A 24,013-nucleotide genomic window follows, 5' to 3' on the forward strand; every position below is an offset into this window, starting at 1 on the left:
CAACTTTTTGGATAAGTCCTGCTTTTTGGTGTAACAACTTACGCGATCATGCCGTGATAGACAGGCTTCGGAGGCTTCCTCCCTCTAGGTAACACTTCCTACTAATAATTTCGCTAAAATCAGGTGATCGAGAACCTTTTTTGTTAGCTTTTGAATCGATTTTATTTCCTTACTTTGGAGTGCCGGAAATATGCCCATATGGATGTCCTAAAAGTCCTTTGAGGGTGGTTCGATAACATTACCAATCCAATACAAGAGGCCTGTGTCAAACATCACACCCCTCATAATTCTGGAGATATCAAACGATCTTCAATTGCTCCAATGGTATAATTGGTACGATCTAAAGACCAATTGCGATTGCATAGAATTACATTGAATCAGGAAGGAGAGAGCTACTTTGAAATAGAATTACAAAGAATTAGACACCAAGTTTTTCAACAATAGCAAGTGCGAGTGTTACATAGGCTTGTGGATTCAATTCAAACACGAAATCGAATTAATCTCTTTTACCTTTATCGTGGGACAGCTCCGGCTGAAACTGGTATACTACACTGTTGTGGAATGCTGTCTTTGATACCATGTTGGTACCACCCGGTTGATACTGTAAACTACAGTTTACATGACAATTATAAAGCTCTTTGTGGTGTAAATGATCAATTGAGGCTCAGTGCTTTAATTTACATCACGAAATCCCAGAACGGTTCAAAGTTGAGTTTTGCATGCTCCTCCAATCCTCTAAGTAGCATCGTAAAAGCTCCTCTCAACCATGTGCTCTTGGGGTGCAGGGTAGGATACGAGCTCTCTAAAACACCACCCTCACCCAGCATATATGATCGTGTCTGTGTGTGTGTGTATGTGTCTCGCAAGCGTCTCGTGTTACTCGTGTCCATCCACCGCTCGATATCCCTCCCAATTTCTAGTGGTGGGTGGTGGGTAAGAGGGCGAATGATGAAGGGTGGTGGCGCACAGAAGGGTGATATAAATTTGAATATTTTCTACATTGCCGTGCGCTTTGCCGTACGCTGTTTCCTGCCGTGTGTGTGTGTGTGTGTGCGCGGTCTGGTATACGTGAGCTTGAATGGGACGGTGTACGGCGATTATATTTCTAGCCGACCACCACCATCATGGCGGCAGCGCCAACACAGGGGGCAGACCACTGCCGCTGCGGAAGTTACCTTCGGCGACGATCAGATCGTCGATTCTACACACGCACATAGCGAACGGGGCGCTCCTTTGCCTGTTTCCTATGCCAAGGTGGTAGTGGAGGGGATGGGGGGGGGCCTACTTAGTAGCGGACAACACCGATCGTGTGGTAGTCTGCAGGGCAGGGGCGCTTAGTAAGGAAAGAGGTATGCGCGCTCGGGTTGGGAGCAAAGGGGGATGAGTAGCTAGGATTTACATTTTGTCTTGCTGATCGAGTCGAACTGGGCGAGGCTGGGGGGGGGGGGGGGGGGAGGTGAATGGAGGGAGATTGTTCCGTTTTTGAGCATGTGTGCGTGTGTAGTTCTTCCGGAATTCCATCATCAAAGTCGTCGATCCAGGACAGGAGGAAAGGACGAATGGATTAGGGGTTTGTATAGGGTAAGGTGTACGCATTGAATTAGTGTGTTAATCATACCGAAACACAGACACACACACACCTTTGTATGATCCATACAGGCACAGCAAAATGTGTGCACGACGAAACCTATTCGGCCGAGCGCGCGTCTACGGACAGTCTAACCGTGTGTCGCTGCTTGTTACGCGCTGTGTTGCCTGTCCCACATGTAAGCATATGGGTCCCCCCGAAAAAAAAACGCGCACACACACACACGATGAACGCACACAACACCGATCCGTGGACCGATAGATGGGGTGGGGATGATGGTGGTGGTGGTGGGGTGTGCGGTGTGCGCTGCTGTGTCGTCGCGTCATGCTTTTCTGGTGTGGCGATGCTGCTGCTGGCTGCGATTGTGGTTTGGTGGTTGGTGGTAGAAGTGAAGGAACGGGGAAGGTGCAGAGAGGCGCCAATGAGAGGGAAGAACGGGCGAGGGAAGGGAGGAGGAGGGGATAGCGAATGACGGCGGCAGCGGCGGCGGCGAGGCGAAAGTCAATCGAAAAGTCGAATCTAATACACATATGCAAAGCAAGCAAGCAAGCAGGAGAGCCAAGCCCTGACCGTCATCATCATCATCATCATCAGGTCGTGAAGCAGAAGCTGCTGCTGCTTGGATGAGTTTTTTTTTGTTACCCTCTTTTTAGGGGTTGACAGAGCGAACGATAGAGAGAAGCAGAGGGGGAGAGTGAGTGGTGGCAGGGGGCACAGGGTGGTGCGCTTCGTCGAAGCTTGTAGAAAACGTCAGAACGCTCACTGCTTTGAATGAGTGTAAAAGGAGTGTGTGTGTGTGTGTGCGGCGGCTGCGAAAGCGAAACAGACACGGCATGCTGCTGCTGTGGTGCCCAAGCGAGAGAGCGAAACAGAGCAGCAGTTGGAGCGAAAAAAAAGGTGTGCCGCGGGTGTGTGCGTGAGCGAGTCGCGGGTGTGCGCGTGTGTATGAGTATCGGTGTGTGTGTGTGTTTGTGTGCGCGCTCGCAAAAGGGGGAGCGATTTGTCCTTGAGAAAGGAACCACAGCGGTTCTTGCTGGCTATTGCTGCTGCTGCTGCTGTTGCTGCTCTGTTGCGCTTTACATTTTTGCTGCTGGCTGGTTGGCTTCTTTTTTTTGCTTTTGCCCAACGATTGCTGCCGGCACGCTTATGTGCGCGCGTGTGTGCTGCGGGCCGCTGGGTTTAGGTTCGCTAGTTGACTGCTTGCTCTGGGGTTCAGTTTTTGACCGAGAGCCGGTTTTTCTTTTTTAATTCGGTCATCGCTTAGGAGGGGGATGATGAAGATTGAAGCAAAGGGGTGGTGGTAGGATTTTTATTTTAGCCAAGACAGCATATGTGTGTGTGTGTAAAAATTTCGTAATGTCGATCCGAATAGAGACTCCAAAAAAGAATTGTCGACGGGGAGAAGAAGGGGTGGGGAAGCTCAAATCTGTGCCTTTCCCCAGGCACCTTGTTTCGGCCACTTCTAATGGGTTTTAGCAGTGCACCCCTCGACCATCATCATCCCCCCTCCCTCCTATTGTTGGGGATCTCTCAAACTGTGTTATTTTGTGACCGAAATGTAACAGCGGCTACTAAATGCTGTCTAAACTATAAATGAACAAAAAAGGACTGGTCTGTGTGTGTGTTTACATTTTTTGGACGCAGCATATTAGTTGCATGTAAAACACGCACTAAGCACACACACACATACACACACACACATACATCAACACAGCACAGCAAGCACATTTGCAAAGAATTAGCGGAAGTGTCTAACGCCGAGCAGAGCATGGTTGTCACGGCTTGCTTGAATGTTTTTTTTTGGTGTGTGCTTGCGTGCATGCGTGTGTGTGTGTGCCATTCTAATACACACAATTTTTAGAAACGCCATTTGGTCGCCGGTCCCCCCGGTGTCGTGTCCCGTGTGTTGTGCCCTGCAGCCGCCTGTGTCCGTTTACTGTGTGCGCGAGATGATGCCGCTTCGTCGTTGAATGTGTGTGAGGCTGCTTCCTCTCTCTTTCTCTCTCTCTCTTTCTTGCTCCCTTCGTTCTTCCTCCACTCCCCTCACCCCCTCCCCCTCCCTCGTCGTTCCCCGTTGGTTCTCATCCGCGGAAATTAACCGTGTGCCGCGCCGGCAGTGTGTGTAGCGGTCGGGTCTCCACATCCATCTTCCCATTGCATAATTTGCGCGAGCGGGGAACGCGCCTCCTCTTCCTCCATGATGGGTTATGTGTGTGCGTGTGTGCGTGTGTGTACAGTACAACGGTTCCATGGAGTGCTCCCATCGCCGCACGGCTCCTGCTCTTCTTGTTGCTGGTGTTTCATTTTATGTTCCGTTTGTTCGCTCTATTTGCTTTCTTGTGCCCATTGTCTCTGCACACACTAGAAGCACACTTTTGTGTCAATCAGTTGGCGTGTTCTTTTGTCGAAATTGTTCGTGTGTTTGTGTGTGCATGTTGCTCTGAAAGGTTGAAAGAGGGAATTCTTCATGCACAGCGGAAGAGAAAAGCCGGCCAGTTGTCACTGGGCTGGAGTTTGCGGGGGTCAAAACAGAGGGAGTGAAGAGAGGTCTATAAATGCATAGAAACCGATTGTTGATCGAATCTCCATTCCGTGGTGTCCCTCTATCGAACTCTCTCTCTCTCTCTTTCTCTCTCTGTCCCACTGATCGCCAACTCTATCGGCTCATAAAAATCTGCACACACACACACATACGCTTCCGTCCGCCCAATATCGTTTCGTCAATGATTCTTTGTCCGGATTGAACTGGTTCTTTTTTCGTTGGGGGTGGTGGGAGTGGGAGAAGGGTGGTGTAGCAAATTTCTTCTCCACAAGTGTGTTACCTACCCCCCTCCTTCCCACCCATTGCAAGGGGTTTGAGTGATTGAAAAGAGAGAAATAGAGGAAATAAAAGAGAGAGAGAGAGAGAGAGAACCTCAGGAATAAAAGCAAGTCATTATCGAGCAAAGAGAGGAGAGGGACTCTTAAATTGTTGTGCAAGCTCGGAAGAAAGGGAACGCTAGTTTGCCTCCCACCCAACCCCCCTCCCCCTTCCTCCTCAACACCTTTGTTTCCTTATACACAAAAAATATCCTTTTTTGTTCGCTCCGAAGCACGCGATTTCACTTTCACACGCGCGTCGTCGTGCCCCTGCTGCTGCTGCTGCTGTGTGTCCGAGGTTGGTGAGGTTTTGTGCTGCAATAGGAGGAGGAGAAGGGAAGCGAAGAGAGAGAAGAAACAACCCAATCCATCCTTTTCAATCCGTGCTCCAACCGGCTTAGCCGCTGCCCCTCTACACTTCATGAACTCTTCCCCCTGCTAAATCGGCATTACAATGCCATTCACTATAGTGCTCGCGTGGCCTCTTCTTTCTCTTCTTCTTTTTCTTCTTCCTCCTCTTCCTCTTCTTCTTTTTCTTCTTCCTCCTCTTCCTCTTCCTCTTCTTCTTCTTCTTCTTGTTGCACATCCTGTTGAAGGGAGACGGAAAAGGGAATGGTTTGCACGCGCTTATATAGCTCAAGGTCGTTAGCGACACCTGCTAGAGCGAGAGAGCGAGAGTGAGAGAGAATGGGGAGGAACCAGCATACTGCTGTCCCCCCACTTGTGCTTCATTTCCCCCCCTCTTCCCGTGTGGTTTTTGTGTGGTGTGTTTGCTTTCTAATAAAATTTTCCCTACCCCCTTTTCTAGTGTTGGTGGTGTGTTGCTATGTGTGCGAGGGTTCCTTTGTTCTGTTGGGCTGTTTTGGGGTGATTTTTTTTATGGGATGGGATGGATGGGAAGGGGGATGAAAATGTATAATTGCAGGAAAATGCTGGTGCGTGTGTGTAATTGTCACCTTCTTATATCATTACGTGTGCGTGTGTGTGTGTGTGTGTGTGGCAGCATACTTTTAGTGCCGTTTTGGGCGATTTGTTACGGGAATTATGCTTCCCTGGGAGTTGAGCCTCTGTTTTTCCCTGTTGATATGCACGATTTTCATCCTATCTGTCTTTTTGTTACCCTAAAATTGTACCTGTAATGTGTATGTGTGTGTGTTTCAATGTAATAATCTTTGCTCAATAATTAAATGCATTCCTTAAACATTAACACACATGTTGACAGCACAGGTTCTTCTATAATAATCAAAAAAATAGGAAATGTCTTTGTTTCCCTTTCTACTAACACAAACACACACATACACTCGGTCATGCATGCTCTCTTCCTCCATATCGTGAAGGTTGTTCTGCGTGTGTTGAGCATGAAATTGAATAATGCCGGTTAAAATCGGGTCAACGCCATCCGGAATTTTCTCCACTTGTGGTGCGCTCTTGCCAAAATTACTGTTTCACTCGGCAGGCCGGCTCTCTCTCTCTCTCTCTCTCTCTTTCTCTCTCTCTCTCTTTCGCTTTTTTCTCCCTCTGTGGAGAGAAAACTCACTGTTTTTCCTACACTCAAATCGTGCCTGGCCGCCTTCCATCCATGGAAATTGGGTGAGAAGCGTGCCGCGCGTTGTGTATTACAATGCTCAATCTACGCTTTCGGCAGGGAGCAGCAGCAGCAGCTCTCCCATCCCAAGCGAGAAATGGTTGTGACTGTGCGCGCATGCGTGTCTGTCTCCCCGGTAAGGCGGAAGCGGCGCGGTACAAGATGGGTTGTCTCTTTCTCTGCTACTTCCATTCTTGGCTGACGACTTCCTCCGACCCGACAAAACCTGTCCCTGCGCTTTGTGTGTGTTTCCATGGGTCAAAGTGTGGTGTGTCTTGTGAAAATAATAATTCAAACATCCAATATACTACTTCAATCTGAAACTGGTGTTAATGTAACGGTGCCGGTGAGGCCGATCTCTTCGGGACGAGCCGCAATGGCCGCAGGCAAACCTGACAACCGGCCACTGACACGACGCTTCCGGCTGTCCACGCGCACACACCGAAGGGCACACACGTGCACAGCTGGCAGCGATGAAGCGCAGGTGAGCGCCCCGACACATCCGATTCTCGTGGAAAGTTTGGCATTTGGCTCATTTCTCACCTTGAAAATGGAGTTTTCACGAAGGAAAAGCTCCGGCCGACAGAGCGCGGGCGCGCGCACACATACACACATTTTCCCTCTGTGTGATTGTGTGTGTATGTGCCCGTCGGAGCTTTGTGTTGGTAACAGAGTATGGCGAGTTTTCCACCACCTGTCAAATTGGCACTTTGGTTGGTTCACCTTCTCCCGGCTTCCGGTTTCTCTCTCTCTCTCTCTCTCTCTCTCTCTCTCTCTCTCTCTCTTTCTCTCTCTCTTGCTTTTTGTATAATATACCCCGTTGTGATGTTGCATGGAAACACACATGGAAACGCACACTGTTCGTTGTTTCCACGTGCCACAATGTGACTCAATCCCTCTGTCTCTCTCGGGGTCCGGGTTTTGCGGAATATGCCCCCGAGCGGAATGGAATGGGGGTTACGCTTCTGCTCCGCTCTGACTTTGCGATGATCGGCCGTTGCTTTAGTGGCGGGATGGGGTCTCGCATAACTTGCCCCGCGAGTGGTCATCGTAACAACCGACATGGCGTACCTTTTTTCTTACCAAATGACTAATACAACCGGGGCCTCTGACAACGGGTCCTCCTCTGCTGATATAGGTCTCTTATCATGTGCAATTCATCCACAGATTTCCGCGCGTGTGTGTGTGTGTGTGTGTGGACGTAAAACAAGCAAAAAAGCAGAAAAAGAAACGACACTAATAACCTTCAGATGTGTTTTCTCGGTGCAGTGGCCTTTCTTGTGAGAAGCAGATTCGCGCTGCTGTGTGTAAGGTGGACGAACGCGGGTCGGCATTATATTGCTTAGGATAATAATGACCGATTGTGTATTAGATAGCAGGGGAGAGCGGTGAAAGAAAGGCTGAGAAGAAGGTGATAAAACTCCGAAACCTATCAAACCTCTGTGATAGTACAAAGGATGCATTAAAGAAAGGAATATACTTGTCACTTGTACAGTCAACAGACGATTTGTTTTCAAGGACTTTCATTTTCAAGGAGAGCAAAGGAATCGGCCTGGCTCAGAGACAACTCTCATCGTCGCTCGCAGAGTTCTGTCCCTTTGTGTTCTGGTACTCTCTTGGCGTTGTGTGTTGGTGTGTGTTTTTAAACAAAATATTCCAAAATTCCTAATCCATCATAAAATGCAAATAGACCGTGCAAAATTTCGTGTTCGGAATCAATTCCAGAGCTGATTTCGAAGCTGTAATTGATTTCGTTTCCGGAGCCGATTCCGGAGTTGACTTTATCCGCTTTTTCCGGAGGTGACACCGGAGCCGATTCCGGATTGTAATCCGTAGCAGATTCCGGTGTTGGGTCCGGATTCGGATCCAGAATCGGACTCGAAATCGGCTCCGGAATCGGAATCGGAAGTGAGTCCGGAATCGGAATTAGAATTGGCTTCGGAATCAGAATCGTCTCCGGAATCGGAATCGGCTCCGGAATCGAAATCGGCTCCGGAATCGGAATCGGCTCCGGAATCGAAATCGGCTCCGGAATCGGAATCGGCTCCGGAATCGGAATCGGATTCGGAATCGGATCCGGAATCGGAATCGGAATCGGAATCGGAATCGGAATCGGATCCGGAATCGGAATCGTATTCGGAATCGGCTCAGGTATCAGAATCTGCCCTGGAATCGGAATCGGCCTGGGAATCACAATTTGTTCCGGTAACGGAATCAGAATTGACTCCTGAATCGGAATTAGCTTCGGAATGAGAATCCGTTCTTGAATTAAAAGAAGAAGCTTCACTAGCAAAATCAGTCCGGGTATCTCCATGAGAATGGATCGTTTACTAGTAAATTTTGATTCTTTGCGGCTATCAATACGTAGCATCATTGGATCCAAACGTCTATTATATGGAGATGTCGAAACTAAGTCCGATTTCGAAGCCGATTCTGATTTCGGAGCCAATTCCGAATACGGAGCCGATATCGAATCCGGAACTGATTAAGATTCCGGAACCAATTCCGGTTCTAATTCCGGAGTCGATTCCAGAAATTGATTCCGGACCTGCTATTCGAAATCGATTCCAGACAACTTCGGAGCTAGCTGGAATCGATTCCGTCGAAAACTTCATTCTCCCCATCACTAGACCTTTGACAGCGCCGAATTGATAATGCTCCGCTGGTCCTGAAGTGTGTCCACGTGCGTGCCGCAGCTTGTGAGAGCAGATGAGGTTATTCATCAGCTTCTCTTTCAAGGTGTTAACCTCGAACTATCTCCCACACAACCTCTGTCCCCCCATTATTGAAGCCCTTTTCACACACGTGTGCCGTGCACACCAGCGCAAATCAAACAAAACAAAATGAAAAAAAAACTCCTCCACCATAACCTCACTGGACCGTGAATGCGAGAACGAGAGGTGGTGTCCGCACCACCTACTAAAGTAATGTGTTTGCTTTGTTTGATGGAAGGGAAGAGGGAGGGTGGTTGTCTTTGGGGTTGGTTCCAACACGAATTTTACACACCGCGGTTGTTTGCACAGCTCGTCCGTCTAGCGATCGTCTCGTCTAGATCGATGGGTTTTAGGGGTGTGATCGCGCACAGTGTATGGTGGTGATGCGGGTGAGGAGGTCGAGTTGTTAAGGAGGTGGTGGTCCAGTAAGGGGGGGGGGGGGGTTAACGCGTTCGGAACAAAACTTGCACCACACAGCACACATGGAATCTTGGGAAGCAACTCATTAACTCATTCCTTAAGGAATGCCCACACACACACACATACTTTCCCATGTGGAAACGACGTGACACCGACGACCGACACTGCTGGCGGTGTGGTCCATTGCTTGAGGTTTATATTTCATCGTGCCCGAGACAATAAATAAAACTATATTTAGATAGCTGTTGCGGATTCCGATCGTGCGCGACCTTGTTTCTTCCCCCCCGCCCCCTTCGGACACGGGGCTCGTCCACTTTTTACAGTACCGCCCTCCTTTCTCCCATCCCAACGTGTGTAATGTCGGTTTTTATTCCCTTCTGTATCGTGATGGGTTGGGTTGGGCTCGCTGGTAAATTGAGGAAGAGCAAGAGAGAGAGAGAGAGAGACTTTGTGTTGGAAAATCTTGCTCGCCCACCACAACATATGGATGTCGATTAGAGGCTTGGTGCAAATTATGGGCGGGTGATGTGTTGTGCTGATAATCGATTGATTGTGGTGACCACTGGTGTGTCCGGCAGGTGACACAGAACGCACTCAGTCTCCTTGAAGAAAGAGAGGGAGAGAAAAGGAGCCCCCTAAAAGAGCTGAAAGCAATAAAATTGATGGAAAGATCATTAATCAGATCGACAATTCGTTGCTCTTGCTGATCGATCCGGTTCGAAGGACCAAAGTTGAAAAGAGTCGATGTTACACCATGCCATTAAACCCTGAATAGCTTCGACCTTTTTGCGCAATGGCGTTGTCTCTCCGTTGCCAAATTGCGAGAGAGGGTGTGTGAGTCTAAAAGAAGCGGGTGGGTTGGGAGAAGAGGAAAAGAGAGAGGAAGGGACAGAGAGAGAAGGAGAAGGAACCAAGCAGTCTGCTTTCCCGTTCCATTATCGCACCCTCTATTTGCGATGGGTGTGAAAAGCCAATTTTTTGATAGCGATAATCAATAAAGTAAAATCTATTAACATTCGAGGCAACCATCGCCCCCTCTCCCCCCACCCCACACCGATCAGGTGGCCAAATGGAGTGGCAAGTGTGAAGGGGTGTGTCAGGAGTGTTGTATGCATGCGATCCCGTGTTCCTGTTTTATATTACCCCGTGAGCTCACTTCAGGGCAGCCACACGCAGCCACTTTTGCCCCGAAATAGCCCCGGCTGGCCGGCCGCAGTGGTATATTGATTGCTAATTTTGTCGTGCTGGTGTTATGTACACACCCGCGGTGAAGGCGGAGGGGCAATAGTCGGATGATTTGTACGCAAAAAAGGGTGTGAAGTACCTGGGGGAGGAAAAAAAATAAACGAAGACGTCTGTGCAAATCCTTTCCCTGTTCGTTTTTTTTCTGGCGTCTGACCGGAGAGAGGACGGGAAGGCATTATCGGATGAGGATGATGATGATTCCATTGTAAATGAGACACGGTTCCGTTTTTAGCGTGTGCAACCGGCGATGCTAAATGGCTCCGACGGTTGGTGGGAATAAAAATTAGGTCGATTAGGTCGACCTTTTCCCCGGTGCATGAATGCTTTGTTTAAAGCTTGATTTGTGTATTTATTCTATTATGGCAAGTTATTATAGCCTCTCCCGCGGTTCTTGATAAGATCGTGTGCGCTTTTTTTTTCTAGAGCGACAGCGTCTATTGCGTCGTTTAGACGTGTTTATTCTAATGGCAGAGATTTGAAGGAACTGCGTGCGAGAGGAGTGCGATGGGTATTAAATATTTACGTTTAATAATATTTGAAAGTGAAGCAATCGTTCGAGACACGCGATATGCTTTGGCTATGCTAAGAGGCTTAGACATTCCAATACAATGTCTAAAGAACTAATCGGTTGCATACACCTTGCGATAAGATACACAAAGGGTTGACCGAAATAGCTTATCATTGGATTAAGGGGTTTTTGTATTTTTCCATCTAACCTTGAACATATTATTGACATGCAAAAAAAAAAAACATGCTCAGTTCAGTGCTGGCGGTTGGTAAGTTTTGATAGTATGGGATTCTTGTAATCTCTAGTTAATTTGGCCTTGTAACTTAATACAAGTTATATCAATCCCTGGAATCGTAGGGTCACACTACGAGAAATTAATGTTTAATGCTTATTAGTATTCGAACTGAATACGAAACTCTGGATCTGTATTTAAACCTGTTCCGTATATGAAAACGATACTGAATCCTTAACGGTACTGGAAGTGATACTGAACTCCAATCGCTCCTATACCGGTCCTGGAACTCATGCTTAATGAATATCAGGATCTGGAAATGATTTTGAATCCATTCCGATTTTGGAATTGATACTTAACCTATACCGACCCAAGAACAGATCCTGAACCCATACTGGTCCTGGAACTAACACTGAACATATACCGATCCTTTGATAGGTTAGTGATACTGAAACTTATGTTGGTACTGGAACTAATATTGAATCCAAACTGGATCTGGAATTGTATCTGTTATCATAAAGGATCTAGATCTGATATCGAACCCATACCGGTTCAAGAACTGATATCGAATCCATACCTGATCTCGATCTGATACTGATGCCATACCATTCCTGGAACTCATATTGATCCCGTTCCGGTCCTGGAAGTGATATTGAAACCGGTTTCGGCCCTGGAACTGATACAGAACCTATACTAGTTCTGAGAGTGATTGTGAACCTAATACCAGTGCTGGAATTGATATGCCTCATCTACAGTCCTCACATAGATGTCCTCAACATTGCCTGGAACCGATACAGTTTCCTATTCTGATCCAACAGTTGACAAATACTGCTCCACGACACATAAATTCCCGTCAGTTTTTGGAAATGTTGCGCACAATTTGTGTAGGAATTGGTTCCAAAATAACAAAAAATATACTGCACCACTTGATGATCGTATCATCACGCGTACGTACCTGCTCAACCTCAACCCACCCGGATGTTAGTGAACATACGATCCTCTTCTATCGTTTCTGTGTATGTGTGGTTGTGTGCGCGCGTGTGTGTGTTCTTATGTAGGGGACTTTGCCGAATCCACTTGATATGCAGGGCCGGGTGGTGTGCCACTGCTAATCGCGCGATAGGATTTGATTCGCGTTTTCGACATTTTGCAAATTCATCACAATCGTGTGGTGATGGTTTTTGTTTTTTCCCCCCTGTCCTACACAGACACACACACACCCCGGTTGCAGCAGCACAATTAGCTGCGCCGCGAAGTGTCCGATAATCAGTTTGCAAATACACACACACACACACACACACACACACAAAAAAGGAAATTGGAAGAAACTGTTCGGTTGGGTTAATGAAACGTGTGGGGACAGTCGAGCGTTGAGTGCGTCAGGGTTTTCGTGCACGAACGTCGTCGTCGTCGTCGTCGTCTTCGTCGTGCGTTGATAAGGACTTAAGACCGTCGTTTCAATTGCACTGAGGAAGAAGAACCAGCCGGCCGGCAGCAGTGGGGCTCCTTCTCAGCTCCATTAATCTTTCTCTTGCGCCCGCTCGGTCGCTTGCTCTCTCCCTTCCTTTGGTGGCCCGGTTTTCTTTGGCGGCCAAAAAGTCTCGTGTGTCGTAAAACGGAATTACGCGAATATAATCGCAATCGCGCACAACACCGCGCGAAGAAGAACGCGCGCGAGCAAGAAAGTTGTGATTCCATTCCCCTCCGATGTGTCAAATGTCAAGGTAAAAGGTGTTTGCGGTAGAAGATTAATGCTGTATTAGAGTGAAGCCCGTCCGTCCGTTCGCCACCCCTCTCTCGGCAGTGTGCTGTGTGCTAAAGTGCTGTGCGTGTTTTTTCTTCTCTTCAAATGCTGATTGTTTGTGCCAACTATGCGTAAATCACAACGTGCGAGCAAAGTTGTGTGTTTTTTTTTAAATAGAATTCCCCAACGTGTGTACATTAGCCGCAGTGCATCGAACATTAAGTAATCTAAAGTAGCGAACACAGGCTCCCACTGGTTACGGATAGGTGATTAGGAGCTTTTGTGGCTTAGATTAGGATCAGTGCATAATTTTACTGCCTCTGCCCGCTTTTGAATAGTTCGATTGTGTTGATTAGCGGTGGAAAACAACAACAAAATCCCTGCCGACAAAACAATATGCAAGTAGAGTGTGTGGGGGTCGGTTAATGATCGACGATCATCGTGCATTTCGTAAGATCCTTTCGAGATGAGAGTATGTTTATGGAACATTTCTCATCTCCATCATTTTGATAATAATGCCTTAATTTCCGTTCTAAATGTGAACCAAATCAATCTTGAAAAGATCCGTTTTGACCCATGTTTTTTTTAAATGAATTCTGCTACTGCATATGCGCGAACTTGAACGATCCTGCTTGTTGTCGTCGCCCGGCGGTTCGAATAGAAGTCTCCCGGTAGTCTGCTGCATCGGCAAAACGATTGGGTTGGGGAGTCGCCGGTCTGTGATAAAGACCAAACCCATTCAACAAGTCTGCCAAGCGACACAAAAAAGGGAAAGGGTTTTTTGATAAGAGACGAAGATATGTGGGGGGGACGAAAGAAGGGAGTTGTTGTGGGAGGGAATGTGAAGCTGTTTGAAGTTTGATGATACGAAAGATAAGCATTAGTCGACGCGAACTTATCAGCTTCATGTGTGTGTGTATGTGTGTCTTCAAATGGTGGTATAGGGAGGTGATAGGACCACCACAGACAGTTAGGTGGGTTGAGGGGTAAGCGAGAGAAGATTTTTTACCGCAGAGCAGCAGCCGTGGTTTTGTCCACTCTGTGCGCGGCTCTGCTCCGCTCTGTGTCCTTATCGTGTTGGTATCAGGGTTCGTCACTCGCTGTCTATCGTTCGTACGCGCTTGATGGGCTTTGGGGGGGCTGGACGTATGTAGATATCGAGTAGAAACACTGCTGCCCAGGTAGTGTCGGTGTGTGTGTGTGGCTGTGTCACAGCAAAGTCTACTACCTAGAACGTACAGTGCTGCGCGAAATTGTAGAACAGCTGTTGCTGTGGGGAATTCTTTCTGCACAGACACTTTGTTTTATCAGGTGCGGCAGAGTAGTGCGATGATGATGATGCACCGTGCTGGAAATATGGCAGGAAAACGCAGCAACGACATCCGCCTGCAGAGTCGTGCAAAAACGAGGGCAAGGACCTTTCGAGGTTATTCGAGGTGGCGAAGCTGCATAGCTTGTTTGTGACAAGAGAAAGTGTGTCTTTTTGGAGAGTTATTTTGGGGAGTTCCAGTTGTTCAATTTGAACACAATTTTAGCCACTGCTGTTGTGTTGCATTGTTCTAGAAGATCTTTAAGCGTTTGGCCTCGAAAGGACAGAACAAAATTCCAGAATTCAAGCGATCTTCTGGAAGAGATATTCCAGAATTGTTTGGAACTACAGCTGTGGACTGGAATAGGGTCCTACTGAATTGATTTTGCTTCAGCTATACTAACCTCATCTGACTCATCCTCCAATGGCCAAATGTACCTGTGCCTGGTGGCGAGTATTTCGTAAATAGCTCAAAATATATTCATTAATTAAAAATTCATAGCGCTGACGGAGATAGAGATACCTACATACTCGTCAACCCTACCGGCAGGACGACGATACGCACACACACACACACACACACACACACTCCCCTATGAGCATAGTTTCACAATATTCAGCAATTATGCAGCAGCACCGTTCGTCGTCGTTGTCGTCTCCACATCGGTCGTCAAATGCCTATGCCAAATGCGTTGTTCAACGAAGACGGACGACCACGACGGCGGCGGCGCTTGGGGGAAAAGCATTGGCGTGTTGCGTTTAAAGCACCCATTCAGGCACGAACCAAAACCAGGCAAAAAAAGGGATAAATAGTCGCAATTTTCTTGTACACCACCACCACCAGAGCGCCAGGGTGGTGGGGTGCCAGATTGAGGGGAAGGCGATGCCACGGAGCCGGGGGTATATTGCGTCGTTCTTTTTTACAATACACACTCAACGAACAAAAAAAAGCCAAACTCCGCGTGCTACGAGAATATATCACTGCTGCTGCTGCCGCCGGCCGGCTGGTTGGTCGGTCGGGTCTCCCCTCCCCCCCTCTCGGTATATGTGTGACTGTGTGCGCGAGCCGGAATTGCGCGTCTTTCGGTTCTCGCTCACTTCCTTCCTTGGCGCGGCTCTCTAGAGCAGGGCGCGATGGACGGGTTGGGTGGGTTCTAGAGTTGGAGTTTTGACCATTTGAAAATGATTTGATCCCAAAAGGGAGTCGAAGGGGAGCATAGTGCAGGGAGAGAAGAAGTGTGTTTTAGTATGTGTGTGTGTGTATGGAGTGAGAATACGATTGCAGCCCAGATGCGCGCGCGTTAGCTCTCTGGTCTGTGAGGCACACGGTTCCTCATATTCGTCGCCGCCGCCGAAATGTTTGTCATACGGGTTGTAGTAGGACCTTTCTAGAAGACTGACAGATGTTTTGGGGATTGTGCTGTGCCAGCCCCTCCCTCCTCAATGGAAAAGCGTGTGAAAATGTTGTTATGATGTTTCTGCTTCTAACAGGCGTTTTTGTCTGTGTGAAGGCGATGATCACTTTATTGCGATTTATTTAATGTTTGGAATGTAAAATGGCCTCTATTTTATTTTGAACAGTTTGCTATCATTGTGAAATGGGCTTATTTAAAAAAAAAAACGTGTTTTATTTCAAATTATATTTGCTTATATATAAAAGTGTGCACCTTCTGCATACAATTGTGAAGCGCACTGTAATCGATGTTGTCCTATTACTTCTCCTACACACGCCGCTCATTCCTACTACACAGAGGTGTGGTGTGTGTTGATAAGCTGCAAAAGCCGCAGAGAGGAATCGCAAAAACAAAGCAAAAGAAAAACTGCCTGATTTTGTAGTTCTCTTTGTTTGTAGTAGTGCTCTTTGGAGTGCACCCACGACTCCGATCGGACTCCGGATATTGTTAATCTGACTCCGACTCCGAAAAAATCCGCACCAGTATTTCCACCCGGAGTCGTCCGGAGACGCCCGGAGTCGTTCGGAGTCTTCTGGAGTCGTCCGGAGTCATCCGGAGTCGTTTGGAGTCGGAGTCGTCCGTAGTTGTTCTGAGTTGTCTGGAGTCCTCCGGAGTCATTCGGAGTCACCCGGAGTTATTTGGAGTCGGAGCCTTCTGGAATCGTTTGGAGTCCTCCTGAGTCCTCCGGAGTCGTTCGGAGTCGCCCGGAGTCGCCCGGAGTCGTTTGGAATCGTTTGGAGTCGGAGTCTGAGTTGGAGTTGTCAGATTCCGGGTGACTCCAAACGATTCCGAGTGACTCCGAACGACTCTGGGTGACTCCAAACGACTCCAGACGACTCCGACTCCAAACGACTCCGGACGACTCCGGATAACTTGTGGCGATTCCGGACGATTCCGAACGACTCCGGATAATGCTGGGTGGACCTACCTTGCGGAGTCGGTTCCGAAATTATCGGAGTCGGATCGAAGTCGACTCCGGATTTTTGCCAACTTTTCCCATCACTAGTTGGAAGGCATTTTAGTACCAAACCACCCCCCAGAGTCGGTAAACTGAGGACTACCGAATCTTAACTGAGCGCCTGAAAGCAGCACACCCAACAGACCTCCCCAATCATCTGTTGAGGTGGTCAAAGTGATAGTTGTTTTAAAGCATACAAAAAAGTTGAAAAAAGTTGTAAATAAAATTAAAATAAAAGCCTCGCTTTATTCCGTGAGGTCTCTGCAATATCACCCTTTGGTTAAATCTCGACGCGTTGTGGGTTGAGATATTCCTGTCGCGGGTTGCATTTGCTTGTTCCACCGGCCCGTTCCGAAAATGCGATCAAGTGTGCAATGAATAATTATTACGTGCGCGTGTGCGTGGTTGCTGTGATTGTGGTGCATCGCCATGCATCGGCAGCAGTTGTGTTGCGTTGCTGCACTACCAAGTGGTCGGCATGGAATGGATAGAAGAAGGGAAAGAATAAGAGAGAGAGATAGCGAGAGAAAAGGAAGGATCATCTTTATAACGGCAATTGGCCCGGTGTACAAGGTATGAAGAAGAAACAGGGGACACAGGGGACAATAAAGCCTGCTACACATATGATAATGATGGTGATGCTCTCGAGTTTTGATTGTACACGGCGTTTGTCGCGTAGCTCTTGGCAAGCGCCGCCCACCATCCCCCGTTGAAAGCGTTCTCGTTGTGCGTGGGCTGATAAAGGAGGTGAGGTTGGTGAGAAGGACGGGGGGCAGTGTTGGGCTTTTGTTTCTGTTGTCAATTAAAGCGGGCAAGACGGACCGATCCGAGCCGATGACGTACGTTTGGCGCGCGGAATCGGTTCCGTGATGCGCGAAGCGCGAACTCAGAATGTCAATCTGGACAACATCTTCCATCCCTCTCCCCCTCCTCTCCCAAATGACGATCGACGATGGTGATGATGGACCGAAATTGTGGGGTGAAACAATCAGCAGCGGGTGGGTGGGTGGTGGTTGTGTAGTAAAACCCGCGTGTGCGTTCTTTTTTCTGTTCTGTTTCGAAGTTTCGATCAATGCAACAACGGAGGGGGAAGGGGAGGGAAGGGTCTCCTGATGAATGTTTACTGATCGTCTCCATGATTTGCCTGCGTGTGTGTGTGTGGCTGTGTGCTGCGTATAATTTATCGGTTCCAGTTCGGTGCGACTCGTATGCGTGTGTGTGTATGTGGAATAAATAACGTTTCCAGCCATGCTCGCGCTTCCCAGGCCGGGCAGGAGAATGTGTACCATTATTCAACCGTGCAAAGCTCCCCCCGCTTGTGTTGTGTTGCGTCTAACACAGCTTGGTGGGGAGAAGTTGTGAGGAAGTAGGTGGGGTGGAGGCAATGATACACGGGGCTTTTGTTGCTGTTGAGAAGGAAGATAATAGCAATTGTTTTGATAAACAACAAATTAAGCAAATCTAGCTGAAGCCGGGATTATAATTTGCAAGAAAATAAGCAACGATTTATGGTAGAATGAATATGAAACGTTCGTTTTTATTTATTTTTTTTTGCTAGGAATGTGTACCGTGCACTATGATTCACTTTGTGTTTGCTGTCTATGGACAAATTTATAAACTGTCTCGTTTTGTTTGTGTAAATAAAAAAAAAGTGAGTTGATTATATATTTTGGAAGAGTTGTACAAATAAACATTTGATTGTTTATTTATTTTACGGCGACAGCCGTTCTTTTTTTTCTACTCAAAGCAATGCCTCAATTGAATGCCTTTTTTCTAATGTCTCTTCTTTTCCGTCTTTCCATTGATCTGCTGTAGCAATGCATCGGTCGGGCTGGATGCAGCCTACACACCACGGCAACCCTGTCACCAGTGTAAACGGTAAACGGTTTGCGAAGCAGCGGAACGCTGGTAGTGCCATCAACACCACCACCACCACTATCCTCGGTAGCAGCTACTACGAGGCGGCCACAGCAATCACCAACACCACTATCTGTCCAACGGCCGCCACTGTCGCCGTCAACGCAGCCGCCATCAACGACGATGATGCATCGCAAGAAGCGAAAGTGTAAACTTTCCTCGTGAACAACTTATATGTGTGCCTTATCTCATTGCTAAAAAAAACACACACCCTCAAACTCACACAAGCTATAACTAAACGTCCTGAGTGTCCTGTTAATCCTGGGACGAGTTAAAAAACCGAACGCGCACAACATACACCCATACTTACCCTATCGTCAGGCGCAGCAACATCCGCAACATTGAACCAGTCTGCAAACAAAACTACAGAAGAAAAAACCATCCAGTTTTCATCAACAACCAACTACTACTACTCCTTGCTACAGTCCTTCCAGAACTGTGGATAGTTGTAAAACCCAACTCCAGAGCCAAGGCGAAGAGAGAGAGAGAGAGGGAGAGCGAGAGGAAGAAAGGCAGAAACAATCAACCACAACCACCAGCCAGTCAATCAATCACCGCAAGCGCATCCTAGCGGGACGAATCAGGATCGGATCGGTCGGGGGTTAACAGGAAGGATAAAGAAAGGAAAGTACGACGAAACGCGCGTATTCTTTCCCCCCCCATTATACTCCAACGAAACTGCACACCTTTCCGCTCGGTGTGCATCATCATCGCCCTGGTGTCCTGTTGCGGTGTGTCCTGGACTCTCCGGATTTATATACAAATTTACATTTGTAGTTTTATATTTTAAACAACATCTAAACCTTAACACACACACACACGACGCCACTCGACGCTTCTCGAGCCCAGTGCAAATCTTGCTGTGAACGCGTGTCTGCGTGTGCTGCGTGCGTATCCTTTCACGCGCACCGGAAGGAAGCAATCAATTAGGCGGTGGGGACAGGTTTCGGCTGCTCCAGGCTACTTGTGCAGTGTGTTTGTGTCTATACAGAAGTACAACGAATTTCGAATTTGGACGTGTGAAGCGCAGCACAACACACAAGAAGGAAGAGCAAGAAATACGGCGGAGATAGCGAGAGATAGAAGGAGAAGAGAGCGCATACAAATAATAATAATAATAATAATATTAACCCGGTAGTACAACAAACGCTTGTCGTAGACAGGTGTGATTAGTTTGTAAAACGTAAAAAAAAAGCAACTCATGCAGATTATATTCACATCGCCATACGATTAAGAACGAGAGACAGAGAGGGGGATCGAATCCTCGAAGGAAAAATATACAAAGATAAGGAACGCACGAAGAAGAAGAAGAATAAGAAGGAGAAGAGGATCACAGCCTTCCGGTCCGTTTGCTGTAAGACAGTAAGCAAGTGGAAGAGAACGAAGAGAACCGAAGAGAGAGAGAGAGAGAGCAAGAGGATCCTAATACACTTCCACCGTGGTTTTAACCGCCGTTAGCCCGTCTTTTTTGTTACGTACTTCCTGTGCTTCCTTCTGCCGTCGTTGCCCGAGGGTCGTTCATTGTACATGTGTGCATGAACGGTGCATCAAGCGACGAGTACTCTGGTGCTGCTGCATGCAACGTCGAGGGTCGTACTCACTGGCCCCAGTAGCAGCGGCGGAAGTGTTTGCATAGCAGAGGAAACGAACGGGAAACGACCGTAGGAGGGGACATCACGAGAGACACCATACACACGACGGGGTGCGGTGGAGAGTAGTAATGGAGGAATCGCAACAGACGACAGCATCGCAGGCGGAACAGCAGCAGAAGGAACAGCAGCAGCAGCAGCCGTCGCAGCCGGCACCACCGCCCCAGCAACAGCAGCAGGGCTTTGGGACGTACATTGCGCTGGAGGACAGTACCGGGCCGCCGACGCTGGTGGACGAGCTAGCCTTCGAGAAGGATGACATCGTGCACGTGTGGATGCCGACGGTGACCAAACCGCCGACCAGTACGGCGGCCGAAGGTGAAGGTGGACCGCGCGTCGCCTGGTACAAGGCCACCAACGCGCGCACCAAACAGACCGGCTACGTGCAGTGTAAGTTGAAGATCATTTCCGGTGGTGTGGTTGAAGGGAAGGGAAGGACTGAATTAGATTCTAACGCCTGAGGGGTGTTCAGGTCCGTGACAGGCAAAAGAGGCTTGAGTCGTAGGGTCTTTGCGTTACTCGAGCGTTACTGTTTCATTGTAAAAAGTTTAGGATAGCAGAATATATCTACCGATTATCGATTTGTTTTTTACATCAAAACCCGCTGTACTAAAATGTTCTAAATTTACTTTCTTTTTTTTTTAGTGAGCAAACTCTCGCCGCTGGAAAACATTGACCCCGTTGTGTACAGCGGGGGCACAGCGCGCCAGTACATCGGTACCGTTCCCGCCGGTACCTGCGTGTCCATCGGTTGCGCTTGCGTTGCCGGTGGTCTGCAGCAACAACAGCATCAGCACCAACAGCAGCAGCAGCAACAACAACAGTCACAACAAACCGCGATCTCTGACGCTTTCGGTGGGCTGCGGCTAGCCAGCAGCGGCACCACACCGGGCACCACCGATACGACCGGGTCCAATGCGGAAGAGCTCTACGTGAAGTGCGTAACGCCCGCCACGGTGCTAAAAGATCCAGGTAAGATTATAGCACCACCACCACCACCACCTCCACTCAGGTGGGAGGAGTAGCAGTAGTAGTAGTAGCAGTAGAGGATGAAAAAGACCCCCTAGGCTACATGCTCTAACATGCGTGCAATGGATGGGTGATGTTTGTGCAGAGAGAAGCTTCTCTTCTTTTGGTTTGTTCGTTTGCTAGGAAGGCTGTTGTTGGGTTTGCCAAGCTTTTTTTGTGTTTGCTGCCCGCCTGGCTGCGTGCCTTGTTCGGAAGTGGCTGTGGTTTGTTCCTTGGCGAAGAAAGATGGCTGCTGTTGGTTTTGTTTGTGTTTTTTTGTGGTTCTGTTGTAGATCCAAACATCTCAGACATGCCTCTTAGCACTCGAAACACCCCCTTTATGAAGAAAGGTTAAATCTAACTTAGTACCTAATGTTTCTTGATAATCACACAACCGATCACACACGGACGGACAAACGCCATCATCAGCTTCAGTTTGAGATTTTGTTGAAAAATCTATCAACAACTCCCCCTCACACACTCACACTCAGTTAGTTACATTTTTATTATACTCATCATCAACCACCATCATCCATCATCATCTCATTTTTTCATATTCTGTGCACAATCATACTCTCACCATCCCCCCCTCCAATCTAACAATGTGATAGCAAAATAATCCAAATTCCAAAACTCTGCTAACTGCAAAATACACTGCAAATATACTCACTCCTCACTCTTGTCAGCTTTTAGTAACATTTGTTTAAACAAAAAAAAAAAACGGAAGCGTGAGCATATTCTGTTTGCTGTGTATGGTGTGCCCCCTCGCCGGAAAATGCATTTCCCCTTCCACCCCTCCCTTGTGTGCTTTGAAATGTGTCCGTGTTGTCACACACACATGCGACGAACTGTAATATCTACTTATTCGGCAGATTGTTTCATGTATATTCTCCCGCTTGTTTTATCCGTTTTGCGTTTCGTTATGATTTGGCTGTTATTTAAACGGGTAAAGATAGTTTTTATTTTATTTGAAAGGTTTACATACGGTAATATTGCATTGTACGAATGTAGTTGCAAACACGAAGCGGGAAGCGCTTGGTAGTAGGGATGGTCTTTTCTCTTGCTGCATAAACGATCTTTGTTGTTTGTTGTTTGGTCCAATGTTTGGTAAACCGTTTTTTCAAACATTTTCAAGCGTTTTGTTCCCTTATATTTGCTCTTTGTTTTTATGAGATAAAATTTAATATACTTCTGTTGTTTATTTTAATATCTTTTGTCCACTAATTTTTAGTTTTTACGAGTTGCTGCTAGTGATGGGTAAATACAATTTTTTTCCGGAGTCGGATTGATCCGACTCCGGCACCCCTTGGAGTCGGACTCGGAGTTGCTCCGGACTGTTTAGGGGGGGGGTGCGTACGGGAAAACCCTCGGACTCATCGACTCCGAGTCCGGATCACTCCGGATCACTCAGGATCACTCCGGATCACTCCGGATCACTCCGGATCACTCCGGATCCGGAATGACTGTCCATTATCGTTTAGACAATTCTTGACGAGTTCATTGACTTTCAAGTCGTACATCTAATATGTACGAAAACTGATCCGGACTGATCCGGAGTGATCCGGAGTGATCTGGAGTGATCCGGAGTGATCCAGAGTGTTCCGGAGTGATCCGGAGTAATCCGGAGTGATCCGGAGTAATCCGGAGTGATCCGGAGTAATCCGGACTGATCCGGACTGATCCGGACTGATCCGGAGTAGTCCGGAGTGATCCGGAGTAATCCGGAGTGATCCGGAGTAATCCGGGGTGATCCGGACTGATCCGGACTGATCCGGAGTCGAATCCAGTTATGATCCGGAGCCGGAGTCATATTTTGCGCACCGGAGTCGGAGTTGATCCATGACTCCGCTCCGGATTACCCATCACTAGTTGCTGCGTGCTTGGAAGCAATTTTATTTCCTTCCGTTTATCTTCCCCCAAACAATTATGCACGTTTTGTGTTTAGTATCATGTGCAATGATGGGGTTTCCATTGGTTTTTTCTCCCCCCCCCCCCTCCTTCCCCTCTTAAAACGCATCTATAGTAGCGTCGTCGTACCCGGGTCGTACTATGTATGGTAAATGATAAAATTTACACCCCAAAGAGAGAGAGAGAGCAGCGGCGCAGTCCAATTTTGAATTCGAAAATGTCATTTCTACATTGTTGAGTATTGAGTGTGTTGTGTGTGTGTGTGGTTGCGATCGATGAAAGTGAGAGAGCAATGATTTTAGAGACATTTGCTAACACTACTGAATGGTTCTTAAGTGTCAGTTTCTTGCTTGACATTTCGCATTTTTAACTATAAAGTTGAAAGTGAAACTGAATTAGATACACATTGGATCCACACCACCAACACCACCATGCCAGTTTAGTTTAGGAACGGATTATTTTCAATTAAAATGAAACAGTGAGTTGTGTGCATTTGTATCTTGCGTATACTTTCTATTTCAAAATATTTATGTAAACCTTCAAAAACAGTACCGAAATGCGCCGTATGTAGACTTTGTTTTACACGTAGATAGGTCGATAGATTTTTCTTCTTCATTTGGATGATTTGGAAAGCAGGCAAAAAGAAGGAGCCCACGGCCAGGAGAGCAACGACGACACCCTGATATCACCCACCACCTGTGTGTAGACTTTGATCACGTGGTGTGGCCACAAATCCCGATTTTCGCAACAAATCAAACTTGAAGAACGATGCTTTCTGCTGTTGTTGTTGTTGTTGGGTGAAGCACACACAGACATACGCACACACATCTTTTGCTTCTCGTTGTTTGTATAGGTACGCATACAACCATGTATGTGCCGGCAATTGTGCGCTTTTGTTTTGCAAATAAAATTGCA

The 24,013-nt window shown here is 47.6% G+C and overlaps 1 protein-coding gene and 1 long non-coding RNA gene across 6 annotated transcripts in view; both read left to right on the forward strand.

The window, feature by feature from the left end:
- Nucleotides 1–24,013, forward strand: part of LOC125906856 (uncharacterized) — a 264,465-nt gene that overhangs the window by 225,602 nt on the left and 14,850 nt on the right. The gene's annotated exons all lie outside the window — the stretch shown is intronic.
- LOC120953852 (uncharacterized) overlaps nucleotides 1–24,013 on the forward strand; it is a 45,193-nt gene that overhangs the window by 6,330 nt on the left and 14,850 nt on the right. For 3 of the 4 annotated variants that reach the window (XM_040374166.2, XM_049607586.1, XM_049607587.1), the window contains 2 exons: nucleotides 18,432–20,572; nucleotides 20,828–21,154. In XM_040374166.2, coding sequence (XP_040230100.2) covers nucleotides 20,254–20,572; nucleotides 20,828–21,154 — 646 coding nt within the window. In that variant the 5' untranslated portion in view covers nucleotides 18,432–20,253. Of the gene's footprint in view, nucleotides 1–5,734; nucleotides 6,517–18,431; nucleotides 20,573–20,827; nucleotides 21,155–24,013 lie in introns of those variants that run through there. The other variant, XM_049607585.1, reaches the window with a different exon arrangement.

The sequence above is a fragment of the Anopheles coluzzii genome, chromosome 2 (assembly GCF_943734685.1).
Source record: "Anopheles coluzzii chromosome 2, AcolN3, whole genome shotgun sequence".
NCBI lineage: Eukaryota > Metazoa > Arthropoda > Insecta > Diptera > Culicidae > Anopheles > Anopheles coluzzii.